Raw genomic sequence first — 10,475 nt, forward strand, 5'->3', positions numbered from 1 at the left:
TTGAGCAATTCCGAATTTTCTTGAATTAAATCATAGAAACATGCTTGTAAAAGGATTCTAAATGATAAAATAGACACCACTTAATACATTTTTCATAATGAAATACATATTTTATTTATTGTTTCCTTTTACCTTTATCATGGAAATGATAAGACAGACATTTCTAAGATTCTTCATTTGTTTTTATACAAACATTTTTCTCCATTCGGCTCCTGAACCTTTTTATGAGAAGCCAACTACTTTTACAAGAAAATTAATATATTTCAGCGTTGGATAATACACAATTCATACAAATGTATGTTTTTTTTTTTAATTCCGATGTACTTTTTATGTAAGCTGTTTGCTGGAAAGTAAAGAATATTTTCAAATTTTTGTTGACCCATATTTTACCAGTTTTCTTCGTTTCTACGAGAAGCTGTTTTTCATGGCAGAAATATCCTTGGAGGTTTGCCATTGCCTGCAGAGGGGCGACCTAAGAAAAAACACTAACACATGAGTAAGCGCCAATCTATTATTATTATGTATGTTATTGCATATTTTCGGAAAGGTAGTGTCTCACAGGTGGTCCTATACTAATTTCGTTTAGATCCGATGGGTGGAACATCAAAAAATTAACGGTACTCCTAAATTTTTATATGATAATTGAAGTCGGTTGTGTTTTTTGCTTAAAAATTACTTGTTCCGTAATAAAAACTGTGACACTGATACGGAATAGAGCCGTAAAATTGTATGGGCTATAAAACTGCATACCCAAATATAAAATTTTTTTGCGAAAATTTGTTGAATTTCGCTTAATTTTGTTTAAAGTATGATTTATATGGATTTGTTATATATGTATATTGGACAATATTTTTTATATAAAAATAACAACAAAAAATCAACTCGAAAATGTTAAAAATTAAAAAAAAAATCAACACGTGGTCACTTCTTTAAGTCACTGTATGCATATATAGCTTACAATAAAACAATAACAATTGTGCATATTAGTACATCTAAATAGTTTTTATTTATCAATAATATTATACTGTTTAGTATTCGTTATACGTACATACATATATAGCTTTTGTAATATAGATTATGCTACAATTGATTAGATGAAATCTCGTTGCTTTGTTTTACGTATTCATTCATATACATATATGCATGTATATACATATGTATGTATATATTTATGTGATTATATACACATAGGCTCTTAATTGTCTACTATAATATTTTTTAGCTATTCAATTCACTTCTCTTCGTGGTTTTTGTTATTAATTATCTAAAGCTTTTTACCTTAAACATTTGTCTTTTATTGCGTTTGTAGCATTTGTCTTGTTTCCTGCCTCAATAACAACAAATACAAGTATATTCTGTGTTCATATGGAATAGTACCCTATGTCGAGAAGTTGGCTTTAGTATAATGCGGCATTCCCTTTATTCTTTAAACGACAAGGACTTGCTGGTATCGGAACTATTTCTGCGCGTTTATTACGCATTATATAAAAAACCAGCCTTTCGACACAAGTTACTATTCCATACGAACACCGATATGTATATAATAATTTTTTAAATTAAATAGCGATTTATGGAGTGACTATATAACAATAACAATTATGCATATAATCATATGTACTTGAAATCGGTAAATATTGTACATGTTTGAACTTGTGCATAACTGTGTTGCAGATAACAATACTTTTGTCATAAAGGGAAAATCATAAAGTTGTATAGCTTCATTTACTTTTACATACTATATTCCACTGTATTCTAACGTATGAAGCTACACAAGTGCACTTGTATAATTTTAGTTATATTACACAGACATGTAAGTATGTTTGAATATGAGCATAACAAATGACTTGCCTGAAAGCAATTAATAAATTCTCTTACAACAAATGGAAAATTTAAATAAAATTATGCAACAAATACTAAAAAAAATAACAAGAAATAATTGGTCGCCAACGCCAAAAATCGCAGGATTTGCTTTCTTAGCTTTTCTTATATAAACCAAAAAAAAAAAAATATTTAGAGCGCGGTTACCCACGTAGCGTATACGCAGCGTAGCATAGAAGTGCGTAGAAATCAAGTTTGCTCTTGATACAGAGAGAGAGAAGCAACGTCTTGTTAACACGCAGATCCCATAAGATAGACCGCGTCAGCTGACACGTTCTCTGTTTTTACGTCCGTGTGTAACTGCGCTTTTACTTTTAAAACTGACGACGCATTTTTCTCTAATTTACCAAGTATAAAGTTTTCTTATTGTTGCTTAAAACTTAATGAATATTTTATTGTCAAGTTCATTCGCTGCCTTTGGTTTCGTTTCACTTTGCTGGTATGTACTCTGACTCACTACGGGCCTGCGTCAAGAAACGTTTAGCCAATTGTCTCCAAAAAAAAAAATGCTGGTTGATCGCGCGCCATCTATTCATCCAGGCAAATTGTACGTAGAATAGCCTCTACCACCGAGTAGGGATCACAATTGGAGCTGGGACGACGATCCTCGAAATAACCCTTGCCGTCATCATTCACACCACGCGGTATGCGAATGGAGCAGCCACGATTGGCAACGCCGGCACTGAAATCATTGATTGAGCTGGTCTCATGTTGACCTGTCAGACGACGCGCATTATCCTGACCCTGTTTCGGATCGTAGGCGCGAATGTGACGTTCATGGTGCTTGGAGAGTTTTTCAACTGCAGCAAGAATATCTCTGCGGATGACAAAGTATAAAAACTTATAATCTCCCGCTTTGTAATTCTTTTTCTGTTCAAAACTTACTTAATACCGCCATCCTCGCGCATGCGTTTTGTAGAAACATTGGTATGTGCGCCTGCGCCATTCCAATCACCAGGCATGGGTTTGGGGTCCAAAGTGGCAACAATCTATAGGACAAACCACAAAAAGGTTATTGTTATTGCTTTCAGTTCTATATTATATGTAGTCTCATTTTACTTACACCAAACTCCTCAGAAATACGATGCAAAAGGAAGCGCGACATCCACAAATCATCACCGACTGAAATGCCCAAACAGGGACCCACCTGATATTCCCATTGTGCCGGCATTACTTCAGCATTTGTTCCAGACACTTTGATGCCCGCATACAAACAGGCGCGATAGTGTGCGTCGACAACATCACGTGCATAGACCTGTTAATATGTGCGAGTGTTTTTTGTAAGGTTCCCCTTTTTATTTTTAAACCCAGTTCGTATTTAGTTTAATTGCACATACCTTATTAGCGCCCACGCCGCAATAGTAGGGTCCTTGTGGTCCTGGGAAGCCATTCTTGGGCCAACCCAATGGATGTCCATCGAAATCGAGGAATGTATATTCTTGCTCAATACCAAACCATGGCTCTTCATTCTTGCATTTATTCACGACTTCCAGACAAGTCTTGCGATGATTGGAAGCTGTGGGTTCGCCATCGAAGCGATAGGTGTCACACATTACCAAAATACTGTTACCGCGTCGGAAAGGATCCTTGTAAATGGCCACCGGATATAGATAGGTGTCCGAATTGGAACCCTCAGCTTGGTAACAGGAACTGCCATCGTAATTCCAAATCGGTAGTTCTGAAACAGCAAGAAAAGGGTGCACGATTAATAAATTACGCACTTCAGAAAAGCATAGCCAAAAATGATTTATTTGAATTAAAATATTAACGAGTAATGCGGATAACTAAATTTCTTTCATGGAGAGCTTCTCAAATAAACCAATCGCCGCTCGAAGGCAGCATAAGTTTGTAGATTTTATTTATTTATTTATTGACTTTTGGTCGATGGCAGTCCCCACTTGGATCCTTCGAAGTTAAATGAAGGCTATCACTTCAAAAGTGCGATTCAAGTATGATTAGACTGCAGCTGGGTAGCTTAAGAGAAAGTGTTGTGATGATTCCACCTTATCTTACTTTAAGCAGCTGTAAAAGTGTGGATTCGGTGTAGTATTTAGTCTCCCCGCTAACACGAGTTCCATCTGTCCAAGAGTAGTCCACATTTAATCAAAGATACTTCTACTCCCTTTTTTTGGGGGTTAGACCAACTCGCCTCTCCCGGCCATCCCATCCGTAACACCGTTTCCTGCAATGTCACTATGACCTGGTACCTATTTAAGTCTGATTATGAAATATTTATATGCAACTGAAAGAGAGTTCAGGTATTCCCATTCGTGCTTTGAGTGCAGCTTGAGGGAACCGAATCGACTTCTTTCTTAAAAGCAGCTACCTCAATTCGGAAAATACAGCGATCAGGAAGGCTAATTTCGAGGCTGCTGGAGAGTTGCCTGCAAAAGACCGTTCTACTGATTCTTCCGTCAATGTAGAAGCGTAGAAACTCACCGGTCCATCCTTCGAACTCCAGCCTTCCTAATCCCTAGAGGGCATGTGAGTAAAGAAAGAGCTATACGCCACACGCTAATCCGGTGACGTCGTTATCCGGTAGCAGCTAAGATTTTTGGGAATGCTCACCGGCGGTATTGTTGCTCAGTTTCAGTATAATTACAAGCGCACTAAATTTAGGGCTACACAGCTTGTAGGTTAAAAGGGCCTAGTTTAATTGGCGTGCCACCTTTCCATTTCCTTGAAGAATCGACTAAGCTGTTATTTGCACAGAACCCTTTATTCGTATAATATTATATGTACATATATGCTTTCGGATTACTGCTGGTTGTTTTATAGATCTACAGATCCCCGCAAGATAAATGCGACCATGTATGTGGAGTTACTATGTTCAACTAGTTAAGTTCTGTCCAAATTGGGAGAGAGCTCTCTGAACCGTTCGAGGCCAAAAGGGAGTTTAGCGCTGCCTATCTGAATCGCATATATGTATGTATTTATATGTATATAGTAAAAGCTCGAGATGGTTTTGATATCGTCGGCTTGAATATCAGCGCCGTCAACGTAGCATTTTTCCTTTTAGAGAGGAAGGCGATGGTGGCCGGTTTGGTGACGGGGAAAACAAGGCAAAATGCCTGTATTCGTGTATTGGGACACACAACCTTGTTAGCTGTTATAACTTTTAAGTAGTGGATGATAATACCACCAAAAAAATCAGCCTGGGCTATGTTCGCAATTGAAAAGCATAGCCCTCTCTTGACGAACAATAATCCAGCTCTACAAATTTCTGACCGTATTGGGCTAAGTATATGGTGGAGAAACGTGGACGATGTCGAATATCCCATCCTGGGAAGGCTTTCGAGAGAGCTACATATTCGAAGATGTACGAGCTTCGGCACGACTTTGACATAGTTATGCGCATAAAAATACAACGATTGCGCTGGATTGAGTATATCGTGCCTATGGATGATGACGCCCCGGTGAACGGACGGTGGGCGGACAAAGAAAGCAAGGGTGCCTACGCTTACAATGTAAATACCAGTACCAGTGTTTTGGTCTCGATCCAAACCGACAAATGGTTGTGCTGCTAAATAAATGGACGATGATCTACATATATATATGTATGTATGCTTTTTCTCATCGAATTTGTCCTCATGGTCTGACATGTATGTTAGTCCTTAGGACCATCTATTTACTCCTTGCCCCTTATGACGTAAAATAATGTAGAGCCTGGTACTAAGCGGAAGTGAGAGGAACACTCTCTTCTGGAGAGAGTTCACTATAAATACTTTTGTGCTTGCATACATTTTTCTTGATTTCTTTCCTTTATGTGAAAATGACATATTGTGTTAAGCTAGCCCCCAAAAAAAAACAAACAATACAAAAAACCGGCAGAAATTGTCAACAAGGATGCTTTGCAGTAAATAAAATGTGTCCCAGATTTATGTACATATTTGACACAAAGATTAAACTGAAGGTCATTGAGGTTGCCAATATTTATAGCGGAACTATAATGGATATAACTACATATGTATGTAATATGTGGGCATTTGTTTGTTAGCAAAATTCTCCTTAAACAAGCAATTACATGCATGAATTTTAGTATGTATGTAGTATTTCAGAATTTGCTGCCACCCCCACAATAGCCTGGCATCAGCCTAACACCAAAAACAATGCTTGTGAATATGTTTGTTGCATTAATGTGCATAAGTAAATATGTACTACTATACATTGTGCATATTTACGTATGCGGCTTAATTGCATGTGTTGCTATTTGTTGACTTGTTGATTGCATTTTATGAGTACTATTTACATTTGAGCGCAATTAAATCGTCATATACCCGTATGCATTTTGGTTTTTGCGGAATTCTCATTTACCTGCATTTTTTTGCATCTCATCCGATAATTAAGCTAATTTGTTTTGCTTCAAATACAGCATATATACATACATATCGCACACCGTTTTCAAAAGAGTCACAACTCAAAATTTGGCATTTTTTAGATTATACGCTAAAAATAAACGCAGAGCTTTTATTTACCTTTCAGCAAAAGCTGGAGCAAATTTTTGTTATAATTTGTTAAAAAAAAAAAACCTAAGGTAAAGTCGCCCTTGCCCATGTGATTATCATGTGCTAAGAAATAGGTTTTTCGCAGTTTCTGACAAACGTATTATTTTGAGTTGTGACTCTTTTGAAGACGGTGTGCGATATGTATAGTATACATACGTAATATGTAGATGCATGCACCCGCTGCTAAAAAGTAGCTGATTGTGTTTTTTTTTAGCAATATGTATTTGTTTAGTCGATTGTGGCATCTGTGTTGTTTTTTGTACACAAATCTGTGTGTCTGTATGTATGTATGTATATTTGATTACGAATGTACTTGCAACTGCTGACCGAGGCGACAATTGTTTAACACCCCTTTGATATATGCGCCGCATAGAATACATACATACATACATTATCGGATTTCATTTGTTTGAGATGAATTTTCTTTTGTAGATGTCTTCCTATTTTTTATTTTTACCCTCTATAAGTGTAGTGTAAACAGCTCTATTTTTACATAAATAAATAAGGGTCAATCCATGGCAAATAGACCATTTTTGATTTGTGCGAAATTATCGCATGTGCCGGTAACCAAATTTTACAGGAAGTGTTTTACCCACTTTTAAACTATTTATATATATATTTTTTTATTTATTTGTTTTTTTTACTACGTACAAAATACGTTTGCATGGCACATACATTTGAGTTGACACATATCAAACCTGCCTAAGTCAACGATAAGACAATCTCGGGAGTCTGTGGTTCTTTCTTTTCTTGCAATCTATTCGAAAGTCGCTTTTACAGTAATTTTTTGGCATAACTTTGGGGTTTTCCATTAAAATATTTTATCAGGTGATGTGTTTGTAGAACAATTTTGGTTCAAAAACTCAATTTCGAAAAAATAGCGCATATGATAATTCCGCAACAACAAAGTGCTATCATAGAATTTGTTTTACTCAGAGCTCAAAGTTTCACAGAAACTATTATAGTTACAAATATGTTTGTGATCTCGTTTTAAAAGTGAATTGGGGCTTTATAAAAATATTTATTAAAAAAAAATACTTATTAATAAAAAATTACTGTATTTTAAATTTAAAAAATGGTGAAAGCAAAAATTTATACACAGTTTAGGTCCATGTTTTTTATACAAAACAATACTTTGAAAAAAATTTTGCAAACACTAAATTTAAATTAAATTAAAATTGTTTTACATAACTTATTTTAGAGTTTGCAAAAAAAAAATCAAAACTTAAAGTTCATATCTTTACAACAAAAAAAAAATACAAAAACGCCTTCTTGAAAATTCGATGATCCTTTAAACTCAGCAAGATATAAAAATTTAGCCTAAAATTTTTGCTTACGATTTGTTTGAATTTCAAAATTTTGTTAAGTTTTAATATTTGGATTTTTTTTTTTAATTTTTTTCTTTATAGCCCTAAATAACACCTTTAAAACGTGACCAGAACTTATAATAGTTTCTGAGATATTCAAAAATTAAACATGACAAAAATAGCGAAAATTGTGAAATTGTGAGCTCTAGATTTTTTTCTTTGACAGAACTTTGTCATCTATATAATAACAGATAAGTTCTGAACAGATTACATTCAAAGCTAAAAATGGTCGATTCCAACCATTAGTCGATCGTACCTCAAAAATTTTTACCACTGGTTTGTAAAAAATTCAAATTTATAGCCCAATTCTGTATCGGTAACAATTTTTTTTTACTGACCAATTTAAACATTTCCATATATTTTTCCGTAATAAAAACTGTGACAAGAATTTGTCAGTGATACAGAATAGAACCGTTAAATAAATAAAGCACGTTTGGCTATTTTTTTAAATATCTCGCCTGCACACTAATGAATTCAGCACCGTTTCAGTGTGCAATACAATTAGCATTTGTTGTTGTCGTGAATTTTATTGCTATTGTTTTACCGCTGCTGCCAACAGTCCCGCTATTGTGTCAAATGCTTCATCCCTCGGATAAATAAAATGACTTGTGACTGCATAAATTGTTTATGATTGCATTTTTGCAATTTTCTAATTTTCTAATTTTACCAATTTATCAGTCACCTTATAACACCCACTGATAAATGCACTTAACAATTTTATTGGCGAAACTGAACGCGACAGCGACTAAACAATTTTATTGTTTATAAAATGATAGCGAGTGATTTTATTGGATGTTGTTGTGTAAGTGTGTTGGGTATGCGAATCATAGAATTTTGTGCTGAAACTTCTAGAATTATTTTTCATTGAAAGTTTCTGGGTATATATCTGTGTTCGTATGGAAAAGTAGCTTATGTCGAAAGGCTGGCTTTAGTATAATGCGGCATTCCCTTTATTCTTTAAACGACAAAGGATTTTTTGATGAGACTTAATAAGAATCTTGACTTGCTAGTATCGGAGCTATTTCTTGCACGTCTATTTGCCAAAAGTTCTCAACGGCTCACCGCCAGTGAGTAATTCGCAATCGTATGCTGCGAATGCCGATTTATACTAAAGCCAGCCTTTCGACATAAGCTACTTTTCCATACGAACACAGATATACATTTAAGTAGCTGCATATTCTAATATCAATATTCAACGATTATTTTCATACTTCAGGGCTATATATTATTAGTATTTAGTAGGAATCATTCATTTATTTGTATATCATTCCATAACGTATATATGTATGTATATACTGCGATAGTTTAGATATGAGATTAGATTTCAATATTTTATTACCATATCAAACTGTATGAAGTAACTTTTATGCCAGGGCGTATGAGTAACAACTCCTATTTGAGTAAGGGTACGTTCACACAGAAAGTGGAGCCGAACCGAGCGAAGCCGTTCCGAGCTGATTGAAGCTTTCAAATTGCTGTAGCTATATGAAAGTGCAGCAAGCCTTTTCAGAAGCGTTTTGGAGCTGAAAGCCAAGCAGTTTTGGATTTTGAATTTTCTATTTAATTTTTCAGCTTCATGACGCTGTTGCAAAAAAGTTGTTAAAATATTCAAATAGAAACGAATTTTACCACAAATCTTTTGAATAAAATTTAGCAAATATTTTTGCCGCTTTTCATTGACGGTAAGCTTTTTGATATCTTTGCAGCCGAGTCCATGAGAAAAGCTCCGCTTCGCTTCGTTCGGTGTGAACACCACCAGCTTCGCTTTGTTCCGCCTTTCTGCGGTATTCACTGATGATGTATTTCTAGAGATCCAACTTAAGATATAGAAAGAAAACAATTAGAGAGTTACCACCTGTTTGAAAATTGCAGTTCAAGTAAATTGAAAAGAAAAGGTAATAAAGCAATATGGCTGTCAGAAGAAAGAGGTTTAACAAGGCTTACAGCCGAAGATATTCTTGTGGAAAGTTGGCAATTGAAGTTTGAAAAATTGTATTCAATTAAATTGATAAAATAAATTAAATATTACAATACGGATATTAAACAATACTAAAATACTTTTAAGGCGCAGTGCAGCATGCCGGGTATTTGCTAGTTTTGAACGTTATATTATTATTATTATTATTATTATTATTATTAAACGTGCCATATGTATGTACATCAGATTTGAAGTGAACACGTTCTCTGTTAAAAATGTGCACGAACATACATAAATATTGTTGTGAGTTTGAATTATAATGTTAGGAACGAGTTCAAACCGGTAAATGCAAATTATTTTTACAGCCTTTTATTGCTGATAGGGTTCTATATATTAATGCTATCAAACTCAATCAAAAACCCGAAAAATAATAATTAAAATTAAAATTATTACTTTTTTATGGATCTACTTATTTGGGATTACATAATTTTTCAGCAGCCGAAATATTTTATATTTTATTTGTACAGTCAACAGACACGTTATGAATAATAATATAAAACATTTGGATGGACCGGCAAAAAAAAACAAAACGCTTATTAGCATCCGCTACGAAATATTGAAAAAGTTGGGTAATTTCTGTCGATTTTAGATTCTGAAATCGTATTAATTCTGACTGTGTTTCGCTAGTCGCTTTTGTGGCATTATTTATTTATTTTTTTCAATTTAATTATATACATACATACATTCTTATTTCTTTACATTCTATTTCACTTATTTAATTCGATTAAAATGCATATGCTTGCTTGA

At 34.5% G+C, this 10,475-nt stretch overlaps 1 protein-coding gene across 1 annotated transcript; it reads right to left on the minus strand.

Moving 5' to 3' along the window:
* Positions 1-978: 978 nt before the first annotated feature.
* On the minus strand, positions 979-3,560 carry LOC108373858 (glutamine synthetase 2 cytoplasmic). The gene is made up of 4 exons (XM_017629800.1): positions 3,216-3,560; positions 2,942-3,133; positions 2,764-2,867; positions 979-2,695 (listed from the first exon to the last, which is right to left on the minus strand). The coding sequence occupies exons 1-4, from the start codon at positions 3,429-3,431 to the stop codon at positions 2,407-2,409; spliced, it is 801 nt and encodes a 266-aa protein (XP_017485289.1). The 5' UTR covers positions 3,432-3,560; the 3' UTR covers positions 979-2,406.
* Between the last annotated feature and the right edge of the window lie 6,915 nt (positions 3,561-10,475).

The sequence above is a fragment of the Rhagoletis zephyria genome, unplaced genomic scaffold, assembly GCF_001687245.7.
Source record: "Rhagoletis zephyria isolate East Lansing unplaced genomic scaffold, Rhagoletis_zephyria_1.1 Rzeph_scaffold_07090, whole genome shotgun sequence".
In the NCBI taxonomy this organism is placed as follows: Eukaryota; Metazoa; Arthropoda; class Insecta; order Diptera; family Tephritidae; genus Rhagoletis; species Rhagoletis zephyria.